At 43.9% G+C, this 18,784-nt stretch overlaps 1 protein-coding gene across 1 annotated transcript in view; it reads left to right on the top strand.

Annotated features, from left to right (window-relative positions):
• Positions 1-8,379: 8,379 nt before the first annotated feature.
• The window catches only part of LOC308042973 (uncharacterized protein C1orf21), a gene marked incomplete at both ends in the record, with an annotated part of 64,079 nt that continues 53,674 nt past the window's right edge, over positions 8,380-18,784 (top strand). Inside the window, one exon of the mRNA XM_080348769.1 lies at positions 8,380-8,473. Within this exon, the coding sequence (XP_080204895.1) occupies positions 8,380-8,473 (94 nt within the window). The remainder of the gene's footprint in view (positions 8,474-18,784) is intronic.

The raw sequence follows: 18,784 nt of genomic DNA, 5'->3' as shown, positions 1-18,784 counted from the left end.
GTTCCTGCAGTTGAGCAGAATGTATTTTTCTCTTTGGCTTCTCTGTACGGGTTTCTCTCTTTGCTTGGACTCCTGTGAGGCCGTAATGTTTTCGGCTGTGTTTGGGTGGTTTTGGTTTTCCTTTTTTCCCTCGTTCTATTCTCGTATCGGTTTGGCAGAGGACCCACAGCGAGCACTCAAGCTTGTGGCTGTGAGGGGCATGGGACAGCGCTTGGTTTGCTGTTTTCTTTCAGGGTTATTTCGGCCAGCTTGTTGGTGCCCAGCCGTGCACCTTTCACAACCGCAGCACCTCGAGCCAGCAATTCACACCTTGACTTTAGAAACCTGTGCTGGACTGATGTGTGACCCACAAGTCCTGTTCTGTGTGTGCCTGGAAGGAGTTTGGAGCAGCACCTGAAATATTTTGGGGTGGTTCGCGCTCCTCGGGTCATTTCCAGTTTCAGTTTTTGATGGTGAGCGGCACTGATTAGTTTATAATCTTCCTCGAGAGACGTGAAGGCACCTGCACGCTTTGCAAAGACAGTCTGATGTTATTTAACACCTTCTGCGGCCATGGAGCCCGTCCTGTGTCTCTCTGTGGTGACTATGGAAAAACCTTATTATGTTCTGCCTTTTTTTTTTTAAATAAATAAAAAAGGAAAGGTGTTTTGCAAGCGCTGAGCCTCCATTGGGGATGTCCAGAAGCATCTGTGCCTCAGCTGGGAGGGTAAATGCGACCACAACAGATTGTACGTGCTGCTCTTCCTCCCCATAGCCCGTCTCCTCTCTCGCTGGTGTTTTTGCAGCTGCCTGTTCTCGGTCGGTGGTTTCTGAAGCTCTCCTGGTCTTAAACACAACCTGCAGCCCCCCCGGTTCGGGTTTTGGGGGGAAAACCTGCATGATAGGGTACGATATCAGATAGGATACGGCGTAGGGCTCTGGGATCAAACCACACCAGTGCAAATGTTCGGCTGCTGTGGCTTTCTGCACCAAAAATCCCGTTTTCTCCTCCTCGATCCCTGAGGATTAACCCTGCTAAGCAGGAGGGAGCAGGCAGTTAGGAAACGTCCCGACTGCGTGAAAAATATCCCCGATAGAAATGCTGAACTTGTACAACTGTTCACAAAAAAGCTACGGGTGAAATGAGCCACTTCGTTAGCTTTTAGCATTGATTTTAACTGATGATTTTTGGCCCGGTTGTCGCTGTTGTTTCAGCCATGCATGGGGCTGGGATTGCTCCTCCTGTGGTTTTGAGCAACATCTCTGCACTTATTCTATTGTTTAAGTGTTACTGGGTTAATGAAGGAAGATTTCATCTCTCTCTAGCTCATCTCCAAAATAAGGAGGCCCCTTTACATTGTTTTGTGCTTTAATTGCACAGAAACAGCAGAGGTACATATGGCAAATGTTTCCTTGCTGACACATTAGCAGCGGGTCCCTGGCATCTCACCTCCTTGGCTTCTGCTTAGCTGAGTTGTTTTGTTTTAATTTCAACCTAAGTGGCACACGAAGTAGCTCCTGTCACAGCTCTTTGGATGAAAAATGGCTTGGAAGTGACCCTGGGGGCTCTGGATTGCTGCAGGGACATCCAGCAGCCCCTTCCTGACCGCTCCTGCTTCCCCTTCCCTCTGCCAGGATGAATTTGGCCAAAATTGCTGCTTGGCCAAACTTGTGGGGAGCAAGGAGAGGTCTCCAGGTGAAAGCTGGAGGCGATCGTTTGGGGACATGGATTCATTATTGTGGTATTTGCAGCTTGACGGGGGGGGGTGGTTATGGTGGGCTCTGTCATTTCATTTTTGTACATTTTTCTACGTTTTTTCAGTCAACCAGTTGGAGAGCTTTTTATTGTCAACCTGTTAGGATAGATCGGTGAGTCTAAAGTGGGATGAGACCCTGAAAATATAAAATTACAGATCACAGAATGGCAGAATGTCAGGGGTTGGAAGGGCCCTGGAAAGCTCATCCAGTGCAATCCCCCCATGGAGCAGGAACACCCAGATGAGGTTACACAGGAAGGTGTCCAGGCGGGTTGGAATGTCTGCACAGAAGGAGACTCCACAACCCCCTGGGCAGCCTGGGCCAGGCTCTGACACCCTCACCGGGAACAAGTTTCTTCTCAGATTTAAGTGGAACCTCCTGTGTTCCAGTTTGCACCCATTGCCCCTTGTCCTGTCACTGGGTGTCACTGAGAAGAGCCTGGCTCCATCCTCCTGACACTCCCCCTTTCCATACTGATCCCCATGAATGAGTCCCCCCTCAGTGTCCTCTTGTCCAGCTCCAGAGCCCCAGCTCCCTCAGCCTTTCCTCACACGGGAGATGCTCCACTCCCTGCAGCATCTTGGTGGCTGCGCTGGACTCTCTGCAGCAGTTCCCTGTCCTGCTGGAACTGAGGGGCCACAACTGGACATGATATTCCAGGTGTGGTCTCCCCAAGGCAGAGCAGAGGGGCAGGAGAACCTCTCTCGAACCTCTTCACGTTTTTAGGAAAGACTTGTTGGGGAAAGGGGCAGTCGTAAAAAAGAAAGGAGATCAAAGTCAATGTTTCCATCTGGAGGAACATCCCCCATCACTGGTGGAAAGAGAGCAGGTGGAATTTAGGAGAACGAAGCTGCTTTTTCAGAGTGTGGTTATTATCTCTGAAGGTTTTCCTCCAAAGCAAATGGGTTTGTTGATGGTGTTGCTACAGGTATAATTTTATTTCAATCTTAATTTAAAAAATTTATCTTAATCTAATTCTGAATGATGGGGTTGATTGGCTAGGTGTAATGTTTGCATCTTTAAATTATTTTTAGTAAGGCAAAGCAAGGGGAATTGATTCTCAAAAGGGGGATGATTCTCAGACACGTACAAAACATTGTATAAATCACTGTTCCTGTACCTCAGGGCTTTTTGCTGTGTCTTGCTCAGTAAACCATATCTTAGTCTTAAACCATGAGGACAGAAATAAAATTAAATAGGAGAGATTATTTTTGGCTTGGTTCATACTTTAGAGGTAGTTGGGCACCCCACCTGTTACAGTAAGTGCTGGAGGTTATGCTTAGATATACAAAAAGTCCTGTACTAAGGCGAGTTTAACTTGGCTTTGCTGCTGTGCTGTCTGTTATCACCCCGGTTTGCTGACTGGGTGCCATCACCAGCGCCACCTTTCCAAAATCCCTTTGGAAATAAAACCCAAACCAATCTTTCTTCTGTGCAATTTGAGTTTTAGGGAGTGACCTCAAGCCGCCTAAAGTCAGTGGAAAGAGTCTCGTTGCCTTTCATCATGTCCCTCATGCTGCTTTCTGTTGGGTTTTCACTTATCCAGTTCTACCTATGACCCAGAAGAGAAGTTTTATATATATATATTGAGTAATGGGCAGAGATACTTCAGTGACCCACCAGCTTGGAAACGTGTTCAATACACACATCTTAATATTTTGTATGTGCTGTGGAAATACCTACTGCAATTCTATAATGTCCTTACAACAGCTACAGCCATCCCTTGTATCGAAGCAGGAGATATTTAAGGTCTTCTCAGCTTATTGTCATGTAATCTTATTTTTAATGAAAAGCGCATGTTTTTTCTTTTCTGCCAAGGGAAAGTACGTAGGATTCTTTGGAAATTCTGGTTGAATAGCACCACCTGCTAAGGTAAAGAGAAGCTGGGGCAACACTCCTAGTTTGAAAGAGGCTGTGCAGGTTGAATATGTAAATATATTGCGTGAAAACTTTGCTTTCTCACCAGAAACATACCATGTCCAGTGTGTTTTTCCCAGCCTTGTAAAGTCTTGTCTGTCTTCAATATTTTGTCTATTAATTCTCCTAGAAAGAGGGGAAAAAAAATATACATATATATATGCTAGAACTGCTTTTTGTAATGGTGGTGGTAATTTTTCTATCACTACTTATGTTTGAGTTTAAAAAAAATAATTAGTTTTATTTGGAAACGGCAAAAATTACAGGGCCTGTGACTGATGTATCTTGCTCCTGGGTTGCTGGGCTTTTCACGCTGGTGTTGCTTAAACTCCAGCCTATGTGGACGAAGAAGAAAATCGCGATGTGATTCCCCTTCCCTTCTTCATTTGTATTTTCCTGTGTGATGTGTGAAATCTCTTCCCAGGTGCTCACTGGTGGTATTTCTCCTTGTGAGAACACGTTCCCTACGAGTATTGCCTTGCTTTTAAGAGCTGTTTTATTTGGAAATCACTTGCTGCTCGAATACATCAAAAACCACGTATTGGATCAGCAGAAATGCTGATTGCAAACAAAAGGGAAGAAAATAAGAGGCTAATTTTGCTGATAAAAAAAGGTAAGATAAGCCTCAGCGGAGCAAAGTCTGTCCTGTAACAACCAATAACCTGATGATATATATTAGGAGCATTAATTCAAACCAGGCCCTCCCTGCTGGGAAAAACAGGTAGATGAATTGCTGTGGTTTTTCTGTCAGGTTTTGCTGTCAAATTGCAGCATTCTTGTTTGCTCTTTGTAAAGCGATGGCTTAAAATATGATCTTTTCTGAGCACGGCTTTCCAAGAGGGGGAAGAGGCAGTCCTGCCATCCAACTGGGCAACTGGGCTGGTTCAGTTTGATGGTGTATTTTTATTTTTAGGTATTTTTTAGCCTGAGTAAGACACTAGAAAATGGTTTTTCTTTGTGTTTCCTTACGTGTTATTGATTTTAGAGCAGCACCGCGGTCATTTTTCTCCCTTTCTCCCTTTCGCAAAGACAAACGGGGGGAGAAAACGCTCAATTTCATGGCTATCGGTACCAAGAGACCTGAGCATCTTCTGCCTGTGGGTTCAAAGCATCACCCCTCACTTTGGTTTGCCTGTTTTTCCCCCCGCTTCTGCCACTGCAAAGTATTTACCCCGGAGCATTTGCAGCCCTCATTCTGCCATAACTTCACCCTGGTCATTTAGCAAATCAGTGGCTTAATATTCATTATAACTACGCTCTTCACCAGCACTGCCGGTTCGAATAAGTTGAAGAAGGAGAAAAAGAACCTATATGATTTTTTTTAAAGTATTTTTTCCTTGTCCTCCTTGGTGCACTTCAAAGGTTAAAAACTCCATCTTTTTTGGCTCAAAAATGCCAAAAGGCATTTTTTCTGGCAGAAGTGGTGGAGGGTGGCTGAGGAACAGGGACCCCCAGGTGCTGATTTCCATTGACCCTCATGGGGGGCAAATTCAGCTTCTAAGATACAAATATAATTAATAGCACACTTGAACACTTGGGTTGTGCTTGGACTAGGTTGTATTATAGGAAAAAAACAATGTGTTTTTCCTGTCTGTCAGGCTCTTCTCAGTGACAACCAGTGACAGGACAAGGGGCAATGGGTACAAACGGGAACACAAAAGGTTCCACTTAAATACGAGAAGAAACCAACCCCTGACATTTTTCCATGGTTGCACAAAGCTCATTGCTTTGATCTCTTGAGCTTTGTGAAATTTTAACCTGATTTCCCTGTGTGGTCAACACAGAAGGAAACTTTTAGATGTGTCTGCAGGCTGAGGAAGATGAAAGATTGGTTATCTCAGTGCAATAAAGCTGGGAACAAATACACCTGTGGTAACAGAAGAATTAACCAACATTTATTGTAAAAGAGTGGAGATCCTCCGTTTGCGGTGAAGTGTTTGGTTTTTGGCTGCGGAAGCGAAATGTGTTTTGTCAAGGATGCTCCTTGGATGTGACTGTCAGAAATAAGAGGTGAGGGGATGACGGGCGGATTAATGGAGCTGGTGAAAGAAAAAGCACAATATAGGCACAAAAAAGCTTAAGTTTCCCAACAGCAATTTCTGTTCTAATTTGAGCTCCCCTTTTTTTGAGCTTAGAAGAAACTTGGCGTACAAAGTACAGCATCTGAGAGCATCTGTAGTCTTCTAACCTGCACATAAAATGTTAATCTTAAGCCTGCTGCATTTAATTTGGGGGTGATATAGGCACTTTTGATCTGCCGGAGAGATTTTTCTCACCAGCGTTTTGCAGATGGGAGCCTGCAAATTGCCTCTGAGATCTCGATAATTAACGGTGGTGGGTGGTGAACACGAACTGCAAATGGTTTGAGGCTTTTCTTTTTTCTTTTTTTTTTTTGTTTTAATTATTGTTATTTTTGGCTTCTAAAAATCTGTATGCCCCCAAAACGCTCAGGAAGACAAAAGGGAAAATTGTATTTGTGGAAAAGTGGGGGAGGAGGCGTAACAGATGCTGTTCAGAGGGCTGCGTTTCGCATCCCCAAATCTCTGCCGGTACCCAAACCTTTGGTCCTCGGGCAGGACGGTGTAAGGCTGGGGGGCATCACAAGGTTGCGTATCTCTGATTTTGTCACTCGTTAAATTAATGCTGCTTTTCCCCTACTTTTTTAAAAATCTGTTTTAAATCCTCTGCTAATTCTGGGCAGTGCTGGTACCCATATCGAAGTGTCACCCATCTCACCGCACTATATTTACAGCACTCCAAGAAACGTGCCCGGAAATGTGTGTTGGACTTACCTTGGAGGTCATTTTGGAGTCGCTTTCTCAGCCCAGTTTATTGGCAGCAGGAGGAATTACCTCCATAACGCAAGAATTAGTTGTGTAGCTGGTTCAAGTACTGCTGTGATTACTGTTCTTTAATGTAAAAAGTGGAGCTTCCAGTCCTGTATTCCCATTTTTTTCCTTTAATCGCAGCATACCTTCGAACATGACCATATTTTTAGTAAGGTTGGCGTGTGCTACCAAGATACAGTTTTCCTTCCCAAAGAGCTTTATCCTTCTGCATTCACATTCTGCATCTCTTTGCTCCCAATTGCTTCTGGGTGATGGGACCATCACCCTCCTGGATTAAGTATTTTGCAACTTGTTTTGCTGCATGTGGGCTGTGTATAAGGCCTCGCAAATAAGAAAAAATAAATCCTCTCCCCAAAACCAACCCACTGCTACGTTATGAAAAGCATTTGGTTTTTATTACTAAGCGGCTGTTTGCCTTTTGTTAAATGGTCCCTGCTGAGAGACAGAAAAAGAAAGAGGAAAAAATAGTTGAATGTGGCAGTGGCGTAATTCATTCAACAGGTACTTGTGTGGGTGCAGTTTGGCTGTTCTGGGACAGAGGTGCAGGGTTTGTGGTTTGCAGTGATTTCCCCATGTCCCGCCTTCACACCTCCTTGTCGTTTTTTGGGGTGACACTGGGTCTCCCCTTGCTCTTTTCCGTGTGCTTTTCTCTGGGATGATAGAACTGCTTACGTTTTAAATCAGAAATGAAAAATGCTGTTTGCAGGCTCCGCTTACCTCGAGCCTCCTGCTTTTATTTGAAATCTGAAACTGGGAATCTGGGGCCAAAAACTTGGTTATTTTTTCCCCTCTCATTTCAGCTGGTCTATTAAAATCTATTGTCTTTAAGCAAATTTGCATCCTGTAAGAAAATCAACGCCTATGTTTCTTTTCCAGCCCACTTAGCAGTTCCCTTTCCCAGTCTGCTGTTATTCCTCCATCGGATTAAAATGGTTTGAGGAGCAGCCTTGGCGGTTGCTTGAGGAAGCAGAAAGCTCCCCTAGCTCCCCTAGATTGGGGAATATACTGAACATAAAGAAAAAGGAACATGGAGGTGTGAATGGGAGAGTTGGCTGCTTAGAACAGGGATTGAGTGTATAGATGTTGTCCGCTTTGAGTGAAATGCCCTCGTTAAATGGAGAAAAACACTTTTCTGTGCAGAGGAAGACGGAAGGTGGGAGCTGGTCTTCCCCCTGTTGTTTTACATGACATCTGGATTATTCAGGGAGTCTTATTCCAGCTTAAAATGGAGATAGTTGCCTTTTTGAGCAGTGGAGGTTTTATGGATCCCACAGAGTAATGATCACGTAGAAAAAAGATAATCCAGCTGGCTATTGCTTTTCACATCTATTAACATAAGATCTTTAATTGATTTAGGGGGAGTATTTTGTCTAAACACTTGCCATTAGCAGCTCTTAATCACTAAAGCACTTTGTAAGAAATCTGGCATGATAGGTAGATTGGTAGAAGGAACAGGAGGAGCAGATAATTGCTGGTTTCTTATTTCCTTCACTCAAAACCCCCTGTGTTCTGTTGGAATGGCTGGATGGGTGGGAAAAGTATCTGTGCTGTGCTGCTTTCTGCAAGCCAGGGATTAAAGAATAGGATGAGTCTACCTATATCATGATCTGCCTATATCAGATGTTTGTTGAATATGGTTTTAACCCCCTAAGACGATGGAGACGGCCTGTGCTCTTGTACTTCACAAACCCTATTATTTGTCTTCTTGGAGGTTCAGAAGTTACCTTTTGTTCACTGTTTTTGTCTCTCTTCTCCCATCTTTAGGTGAAAGGGTCTTGGCAACCGGGCGAGAAGGTGGATTATTTTTTGAACGATGAGCGTGCGCCTCTAGAGATGATTTGTGGTTGGGTCCAGCTGGAGCTGTCTGAATGAAGCTATGGGCTGTGCCTCCGCCAAGCATGTTTCTACTGTTCAAAACGAAGAGGAAACTCAGAAGGGGAAAAACTATCAGAACGGAGATGTGTTTGGTGGTAAGTGTTGCCCAATTGCATCCTTCTCCCAGCATCGTGGATGTTCTGGGAGGTATATTTGGGAACCTTATTCTTTCGCAAGGTATAAAGGAAAACTGATGTTAAAATCGCGCTGATAGTGCAGTTGGCCCCTCCAAGGGACAGGACAGTGACAGCAGAAACAGAGGTTGGGGTGAAATGCTTAGTGGAAAATGAACATTTGAAGTGATGTACAGTACTGCGCTGGCTTTAAGTCTGCACATCCTGGAACAGTTCAGAGACAACGAGTTGCACAACCCCTTTGTAGCTATCTATGTCTCTCTGTAATGTATTTGTCATTAGGTACCAAAATAATTGACTCATTTCCTAAAAATAAAAGTCTATTCAGTAAGAAGAACAATTCCTCAATACTGTAAAGCAATAAAACATCAGTTCTGAAGTTCTGTAGCAAGCAGGATTTGGAGAAAAACTACAAATAACCCTTCTGTGAGGGATTCAGTGGTGCTGGGAAGCTCTGAACGTGGGATGGAAACATCTGCTTCACTGAGTGGGAAGACTGGTCAGTGATCCAGGTATTTTCACTTGTGCATCAGGAAGGTTGTGTCAGAGAAAACGTTTAGTCACATTCGTGATTTTTCTTTGTTTTCTTTCCCTCCACCCGCCCAGATTCTGTTAGTGTAAGCTGGGTATTTTTTAGATAGTGCTGTAAATGATCTACATAATAATTCAGTTTCTAAAATGTTAGGAATTATCTGGAAGGCTGTTCAGAAGTGAGATCTGCCCGGATATGTCTCAAAGTCAGCTCTGAATAAGCTTACTTGACACTGTTCTTCTTAAAATAGGTGCATTGCTACCAAGTACGCCAAACTTCCCTTCTCTACTGGTTTTTATAGCAGTTCATTGTGGAGAAGTGGGAATGACACATCTAGCAGCAAAAAATATCTCCCTTTGATTTCAAAAGCAATGATATTTCCCTTTTTCAACCTTTGTGGGGGTTAGCTTGCTCCCAACCATGGATCCCAAAGAAATAACACCTGGAGGCATAATCCGAAGAGAAAGTAGCTGTTCAGTGCGATTCAGGCATAAATGATGGATTGTTTTTCCATGCGTGCAGCTTCACCGAGAGACGCCAGGTTTGGAATTGCGAGTTCAGAACGTTGCTGTTATTTAAAACAGGCTTCAAGTGCTGTCACGAACATAAACCTCTATTAGTTTCTCAAAGGAACTTGAGTTGATATTTTAGCTGATATTTAGTGAGGGAGCAATTTTGGCAATATGTCTATTTTTTTTTAATTTAACTGCGTGCCACAGGCTAAAGGTCATAATTTTAGTGACGACAAACCTGGCGTAATTTCTGGAGTCAGACGATCGAGAAGATCTAAGGGATTTGAAAAGGCTCCCACTTTATGGAGCTGGCCTGGTGTCAGCGGTGTCATTTAGCTATTCTGGGATCCATTTGAGGGCCGTTAATCATTCCCTGTTTTGCAGATACCTATCAATGGCAGAAATGCTACCTGCTGTTAACCATTTTCTGGCACGTACTTTAGTTTAGGAACGCCGTTTGTCATCGCCGAAGAACCAGTTCAATGACTGATCGTTTTTTTAGCAAAGAGTTGGAGTCTGTGATTTGACCAACTTGTTGAAAGGTGACTAGAATGAGCACAAGAAATGTGTTTCTTCCCTTGCTGCTGAGGCTCAGCCTCCAAATGAGGAATCGGGTGCATGAGAAAGGGGAGCTGGAGTGTACCTGGTTTTACTGCTGCCCTTTTGGGATTTATAAGTGATCAAGAGGATGCTTAGATGCCCAGAAGCAGGAAGCCACGTGTCCAGTGCTTTGCATAGTTCCTGAATATCATTTTTCAACATTAAATATATATATATATACCTTAATATCACATATATTGTCCTGTCAATTTGAACAGACCATCTCAGCCAGGATGACAAATGTCAGCAGAATAAGTTCCCAGAGATACAGGAGGAACCACAGAGTTAACAAAGGTTAAAACAATCACCTTCCATCCTGTGTTCCCCTGTCCAGTTCCACGTGCCAAGAGCTGCTCAATGTCTCTTTGCTTATTGCTGGGGAGGGACAGGCATGTCTCATCCAGCCAGTGGCCAAGAGCAGAGCATCTCAGCAGCCTGTAGAGACTGAAAATGAGCTGCGGAATGAAAATGAGCTGGGCAGAACAAGGGCGCAAGGAACAAGAAGGTAAAGGAGAGGGAATTAAGAGGCAGTCACTAAAAGAAGTCGTTTTGGGGAAGGAGGCAGCAAACTAAAAGAAATGGAGATGACATGTGGGGTTGGAAGGTGGCTGATGTAATGACAGCGCTGATAACATCCTGAGAATATTAGTATCTGTAAATAAAGATGTTAATAGATGATGAACGCTTGCAGCATTCGCATCTGGAGACTAACCTGACATGCAGAACAAGCAGCTACAAGCTTCGTGGTCGTAGTAGCCCAGATTGCCTTAGATGTCTCACAAGTGGAGAAAATCCTGAAGGATTTGGAACAGCAGTGACAGAAATAAAGGAAAATACCCCAGTGCTGGTGCTGCCTTCCCTGGGCAGCTGGTGTGGTCTGCAAGACGTGCTGCACAGAACATCTCCTCTCGCTGTTTGCCCGGCACCTGAGATGAACACCGTTCTCCACCTTCTTCCTTGAACATCATCCCCAGACAAGTTGCAGGCAGGAAGAGTCAGCAGTAAGGATTGCACTATTGTACTTTCCATCTTGCTTTTGCTTTAAATAGGTCATTTTGAGTGATGGGATGTATGAAAATACTTTATTTAGTTCTGGCCCATTTTGCTCCTACCTTTCCCTTAGGCTGATGGGGTTTTCTTTTTGCCACTTAGGGATTTTTATCGTGTGTGTTCGAAAGTGTTCACCACATAGCTGACAAAACTTTTGCTTTCTGCCTTTTCCCACAAATAAGTGCAGTTGTTCATGTGATTTTCTGTGAGCTCCATCTTCCATCTTTTCTGTTTTGCTCCACTGTTATAATTGTAAGTGGAGCTACTGAGGGATGAACGTAGATGGTCATGGTGAGTGTTGGAGTTATTTTCCAGCTGGACAATAAGAACTGGTGCCAGAACTCCTCTGTCCCAGCTCTGCTGTCCAGGTTGAGTCATGGTGGAAGGTCCAGAGGGCAGAGAAGAAGAGGCTTGGTCATAGCCTGGCGGCTAAGTTTCCCACTTCTAAATGACAGACAAGAGCTGTAACTATATGAGGGTGTTGCTGTGGAGAGAAGAACCTATCTGGTTGTTGTTAAACGTGGATTCTTGCTGTGAAGAATCCCAGAATCCCAGAATGTCAGGGGTTGGAAGGGCCCTGGAAAGCTCATCCAGTGCAATCCCCCCATGGAGCAGGAACACCCAGATGAGGTTACACAGGAAGGTGTCCAGGCGGGTTGGAATGTCTGCACAGAAGGAGACTCCACAACCCCCCTGGGCAGCCTGGGCCAGGCTCTGACACCCTCACCCCCAACAAGTTTCTTCTCAAATTTAAGTGGAACCTTCTGTGTTCCAGTTTGAACCCATTATTCCTTGTCCTACCATTGGTTGTCACCGAGAAGAGCCTGGCTCCATCCTCCTGACACTCCCCCTTTATATATCTGTAAACATTAATGAGTCCCCCCTCAGTGTCCTCTTGTCCAGCTCCAGAGCCTCAGCTCCCTCAGCCTTTCCTCACATGGGAGATGCTCCACTCCCTTCAGCATCTTGGTGTCTGCGCTGGACTCTCTCCAGCAGTTCCCTGTCCTGCTGGAACTGAGGGGCCACAACTGGACACAAGATTCCAGGTGTGGTCTCCCCAGGGCAGAGCAGAGGGGCAGGAGAACCTCTCTGACCTACTGACCACCCCCTTCTAACCCACCCCAGGTCCCATTGGCTTCCTGGCCACAAGGGCCCAGTGCTGGCTCATGGTCACCCTGCTGTCCCCAGGACCCCCAGGTCCCTTTCCCCTACACTGCTCTCCAACAGATCGTTCCCCAACTTAGACTGGAAAGAAGGTCTGCTGGACATGGGGTTGAGGCAGGGAAACATCCTTCGTTGTCTGGACTGAAGAAGACATCACGGAGGTCTGCCCTCTGCCTTTTTGTTGTCTCGCATGCCACGAGCCTTACTCTTGTTTTATCATAGAATCATTTTGGTTGGAAGAGACCCTCAAGATCATTGAATCCAACCGTTTTGCGGCCCTCCCTCCCAGCCTGCAGAGGGTGGCCTATCTAGAAGGCCACTTAACATGTCCAAAGCTTTCTTCAGGGGCTGTCTTCAGGGTTTAGCCACCCTGCTTTAGAAGAGAAATAGATTTATTTTTTTTTCTTTTAAAAGTCACTGCAGGTTAATATTGTGCTCCAGTGCTTTATTTCTTCCCCAGCTTTTAACCTTCTTTGCAATTGAGCAGACACGTTGAGCCAGGTGTTTGCTGGCAATTTGAAACTCTAGCATTTAAAACGGAGAAACCCACCGTGAAACCCAGGAATTCTGTAAGAACAGATTCTGGTTGAGTGAGAACGCAACAGAAAATTTTCCATCTTATCCTGAGCTGTAGAAGGAACGCTGCATTTTGCTGTAATGTATATTTAAATAATTGAGTTAGCAGGCCTATCAAAGGAGATGTTCTAGAGAAGATTGAGTATAACATGATTATTATGTCTTGTTGGTCTCTAATGACTTAAAAATCCCTCTAATAAGTATAGTAACAATAAATCTTCATTTATTCATCATTCCACTTCAAAGCTGATTTCCAGGGCAATACATAAGAACTATAATAATGTAAATGCCAATGAAGAACAGAATACCATGACAGAGCCTGTTGTTGACTTCAGCATATGTTTATAGAATATAAGATCTCTTGGAGATTAATTTTATTTTAAAAAATCATGAGATGTTCATTTAGGGAGGAGGTTATTGACGTAATTTTTTGTGTAAGAAAATAACCGGTGATGTGATTTGTTGTGCGGGGAAAAAATAGATTTTAGAATCCGTTTGTTAATCTAAGAGGCTAATCCAGATGTTTATATGGAGCTCTTGGGTGCTTTGCAAAATTAAGAGTAAACAGGCAGGTAAACATCTTCTGGCAAATTGGCAATATCTGTGCTGTGATTGCCAGATAGGATTTCAGTTATTAACAGCAGCTCTAACTGCTAAACTAGTCTAAAGAAAGCTGAACACCAAGCCTTGGTTGGAGATGGGCAGCACGGAGAAGGCGTGTGATGGATCTCAGGTTGCTCACGGGTGCGCACGCCCCCATCTCTGCCCTTCCTCACTCGCCTTTCTCTGCAGTTTTTCCCTGTGTCGATGCTTTTCCCCGAATCTTTTGGCAATGCCCATGGTTCAAAAGCCAAGCGGGAAAGTGCGAGGGTTTAACTGGGGCACATGTGGATGTGTGGTGTGCCGCTCTGCGGTGGCAGGACAGGAGCCACCCAGCTCACAGGGAAATCTCCTTTTCCCCCCAAAATGTTCGGTTTCTCCACCCAAAACAAATTGGTGCTATAACTGAGGTGGAAGGAGGTGGCTTTACTTGACGGCCTGTTCACCAATACCACCATTTAAAACCCCAGATCCTTTTATCACATCATCATGAGTGTTCTCCATGTAGTGTTTTCTTTCTTCCTGCATGTTTTATGGGTTTATATTGCTCCTGCTAACTCCTGCCTTGTGACAGTCAAGTATTTCTTTCCTCATGTCTCCTCCACCTGTGTGTAGCTTGTTCTGCTGCCCAAGACAGCAGAGCTCTGACTTACCTGCATTTAAGTAAGTGCTAAAAGGTGCTAAAATGATTAAAGTTTTAAAAACATGTCCACGATATACAGGAAGAGAATGGCAAGGGGAATGTGGGACTATGACTTCCTAAATATGTGTCGTCTTCTCCAGAAATATTGGGCCCAAACTTTTGTAGAGATGACTTTGTTTTGAAGGCTCTTGATGTGATTGACAGGCCTAGAAGCACCATCTTAATCAAAACTTCAGGCTTAGGTTGTCTCTCAGGACACTTCGAAATACCTGTGAGCCTGGCAAGAACTGTTCAGATGTCCTTAATTAATACAGGATCAGCTTTCCTAAAACTGCCTTGTTCCTGTGCTCCAAATTCTGCAGGTCGTCTTCTGGCCTTTTACAGATCTGAATTTGGGAAGTTCTTAGAGAAAACTTGAAGTAAGATATATGAGAAGTGTTCTCGGTGAATAACACCTTCCCGTTACCTCTCCCTTTCCCCTGACTGTCAGAAAACCAAAACCACAAGAACACCACTGAAGTTGAGAATGAGAAATCCTTTCTTCTGGCCATCTGAACTGAAGCTGTCTGCAAAGAAGTAGCTTAAGGAACATAATTTCCGTCATGTTGGCCATGAATTCACGCCCTGATCACGGGGTCCCTGCAGCTCACTTTGCCTGGCAGCGTTTATTCTATTGATTCTGCTGACCAGCTGATTAGCACTCAGAGTAATTGCTCCAGCTCATTTGGCTGTCCTGACGTGCTTCTGCAATGTCAGACCTTATTCATTTTGGGGACAGTAGTGATTATGCATCACTAGGACCAGCACCATGCAGTGTCCTAATACCCTGCTGGGTATTTTCAGACAAACCTCTTTTTTAAAGACATTTTGGGACATGAACAAATATCTCTGGTACAACCACTGGCATGTGGTGCTTAATCTGAACTCCATGGAGGTGAGTGGCACATAGACACTTGGCCTCAGGGGTGCAAAGCTTTAAATATCCCCAGGAGTTTCAAAGGAGGAGATTTTCATTGCTTAAATTCGCACTCCAGCCGAGCTCCTGAAAGAGTAGCTTTCACCTTATTCATGATTTCAGCAACTCGTGTTATAATACAAAGTAGATCTTGCTTCGGTGGTTGAAAGGTTAAGAAAAGCAAGCGAGTGTGTTGCTGCGTGGGGCTTAGGTGCATTTTAGTATATGAGCATCTTCCAGAATTAAACTGGACTGGTTCTCCTCACTTCTTGTATTCAGTTGAAATGGTATTTTTTGAGTTTAACATCATCTTTATTTTTATCCATCTTGGTTTAGTGATAGCCTGCTTTCTTATCTGAGTAGACATGGCTTAGTCCTAGACGTGGGTTTCAGGAAGTGAGAGAGAAGAATAGAACCAAAACACGCTTCAGTGTTACGTTCATGTGGGAAATGTAATAAAATCACATTTGTTATCTAGGTTTATGGTGTGTTTGTGTAACTCTGAGAACACTCTTGGTAAGTCAATCATTTACTATTTTATTCCCATAAAGAAGCGAAAAAATCAAAACAAAACCAAAGCACACCCTCAGGTTTTCTCTAGTCAGGTATTTGTGATCCATGTGTACAGTCTCTTCTACATGAATTAAAACTCTGTATTTTCACCTTCTGTGAATCGAAGTGGCTCATCTTAATATCTCTCTTGGAAAAGGTAAGAAGAAGCTGTTCTGGGCTCTGGATTTGCTCAGAGAGCGGTAGCAGAACAAGCTCTTCATGCACTTGCAAGGGGAGCAGTGCTGGCCTGGTGGTCCTTGCGGATGAGCTCCAAATCAATGGAAAGGTTCCTGTAGGATCCTTCTAACACGCTTGGTTTTCAGCATCTGGTTTCACTGATCCAGCAGTGAAGAAAACTAGTTCAAAAGGGATGGTAGGGTAGCTATTTAAACACTTGGGTGTTGGAAAATTGCTTAGCTGTAAATCATTGTGGTGAAGTTGAGCGACAGTGGTTGAAGAGGTTCCTCAATCAGGTGTAGTAATCGCTGAACTCCACTGAATGGGTTCCCGTTCAGGGCGAATTAAAGAGCTTGTCCCACCCTGCAGTGCTGTACACATGAGGATGAATAACTTGTGTTTTGATAGCTCCCCGGAGTCTTATCAGGGCTGGGCAGGACGGAGCTGGCGATGGAACGTGGGCAGAGACGCGTCCTACTTCCCTCTCGCTGCCTTTGCATCTCACGCAGCAGCCACCGCCTCTTTCGTACTGTTGACCTTACAGCTACAGGAGCTTTTTGTTTGTTTTAAGTCAAAGTATAAAGAAAGAAGAAAACACCGACCCTTGGAAGCTGATCACACCAAGACAGGCCTGTGCTAGGGAGCAGATTGACCGAGCAGATGCATGGAAACAAATCGCTTGTCTTTCCGTGCTGGAGGAGCGTTCTCGGTCACTGGCAGGGTGAGGTTGTGCATTTATATCCATCGAGTGGCTGATTTACCAGAACAAGCCTTCCCGTTCTTAGTCATGACTTCTCCTGGCAGGAAGCAAAAAACGAGCAATAAAGAAAAATGGTCCATAGTTAGAGTTCTGTCTCCTATTATTTCAGTTCTTGCCTTTGAAAATATTCAGAAAGACCCTAAATAAGATTATTTTTCCCAAATGGATCTTTGCCATGTAACTATTGCCGAGTTTCTCTTACTATGAGCAGAGAACAACTGAATAAATTTAGCAAAACAAATTCTTAATTTTGTTGCTGCTTTTTGAGATAACTGTATCAGATGACTAAGCTGGTATAGCAGTGTGCGACCCTTAGCTTAAAAAATAATCCCTGTAGCTTAAACCACCATTGTTATCTAGCCAGAAGATGTTAAAGTACCTTTCTTCTTTGCAGCCCTTTTACCTTAGTATATGGTTGGACATCAAACATTTAACTTAACGTTTATCTTAGCTTTGGAACGGTTGAAAACACCTACAAATACTTTTGAAATAGGCAAGCTGAAGAGGGGATGACCTCTTACATTATTTTTTTGTGAAACCACAGTTTTGTAGAGTTTTCACTTGCATAGGGATGAATTTCAAATTCCTTGGCGCCTTCAAAAGAGCTGGACTTAAAGCCGAGTGGGTATCTATAAATGAAGAGTATAGTCAAGGCTGGGGTTTGCGTTGCACAATCGCAGCAGCGTGCTATAAATAGGGGCACGCATCCGCCTTCAGTATTCGCTAGAGAGAAGCCAGGATGTATTTTCTGGCAGCCTTGGTGCTGGAGGAAATCAGTTTATTTTATGGTACAGACAAACTTACGTTTTACTTGATCTTTTAAACACACAATCTTCAATGTTCGTCGCCTACCTGTAGGTGTGAATGGGAAAAAATCACGGCAAAAAGACCACTGTATTTTCAGTGTACTTTTGTCATTTTTCAAGTGGTGTATTTATTGGCCACAAAGTAAAACACAAACCAACCAAAACAAAACACCCACACAAAACAAAATCCGAAGACTGAAATTTGGCGGGGAAAACCTCAGTCTAGGGGATAATTCTTTGATTCCCAGGTGAGCCTCATGAAGCTGCGTGGATGCATATTCATTTCAGCAACACAAGGGTATCATTTTGTAATAAGAATATCTGCTAATGGAAATAACCTGTGAAATACAAGGAAAAAATACCTGACCAGTAAGTATTTGTATACCTCTGAAGGTCCCTTCCAACCCGAAATATTCCGTGATTCTACCCTTGCGTGCAGAGCCAGACCTGCCTTTATAAGTTTGTTGCTATGAAAGTTTGATTTCTAAACAGCTACCAAGTGCTTTGCTGCCCTGTGTGCGCAGCCACTACAGTGAAACCTCCCTTTGTAACGCAGAAAAGCGTTTTTCCATTGGGTATTTCTCTAAAACGCTATGCCGTAGGGGGTGAGGATCTGTTGAAAAGGATCAGGTTTAAGGTGCTCTTAAATTATGTTTTACCTTTCTGCTCTGGTAACAGGAGCTGTTGAGGCAACAGAGGCACAGAGCGCCTCGTGTTCTGCCGTACTGGGGAGTAGCATGAACTCACCTTTGTTCCGGGATTTGTGGTTTCGGGAATGATCTTAATCTATTCAAAGGGGAAAAAAAGACGGTGTAATTTTTTAATGGAAGTCTCCTCAATTGTATTTATTAAAATGACATACGTTTTATCCCCTGTGTTTTGTAGTCAAGTGTATACTGAATTTCTAACTATAGGAACGGTCCCTCGTTGCCCAGCGCCGGTTCTGGGAATTTTCTTAGGATGTTCCCTTGTTACCCTTGATTGCTTGAATGTTGCTCCTCCATCAGTGCTGGGGGGGGGTAGGTGTTTGCTTTTAGGGATTTAGATAAAGCTTTTACAATGTGGATGCTGCTCAGGGGAGTAGGCGTCTTTCAGAGATAACAAATTAACTCTGAGCATTGGAAGCGGAGTAAAATATTAATCTTTCCGATTGGTTAATTTTGTAGCTCTTTGGGTGGCCTGTAAGTAAAGTAATGTGATTAACTTTGGTATCTTTTGCATCTGGAATTGTGTGCTTTATAAATTAACTTTTCATTAGTCCTTCCCTCCCCTCTTGGTTTACAGCGATACTGGCAATAAGGAGGCGTTTGTGCTCATCATGAATTCTCAGTACATAACTGATCCT

The sequence above is a fragment of the Nesoenas mayeri genome, assembly GCF_963082525.1.
Source record: "Nesoenas mayeri genome assembly, chromosome: 8".
NCBI lineage: Eukaryota > Metazoa > Chordata > Aves > Columbiformes > Columbidae > Nesoenas > Nesoenas mayeri.
This window is presented reverse-complemented; position numbering and strand designations above follow the sequence as displayed.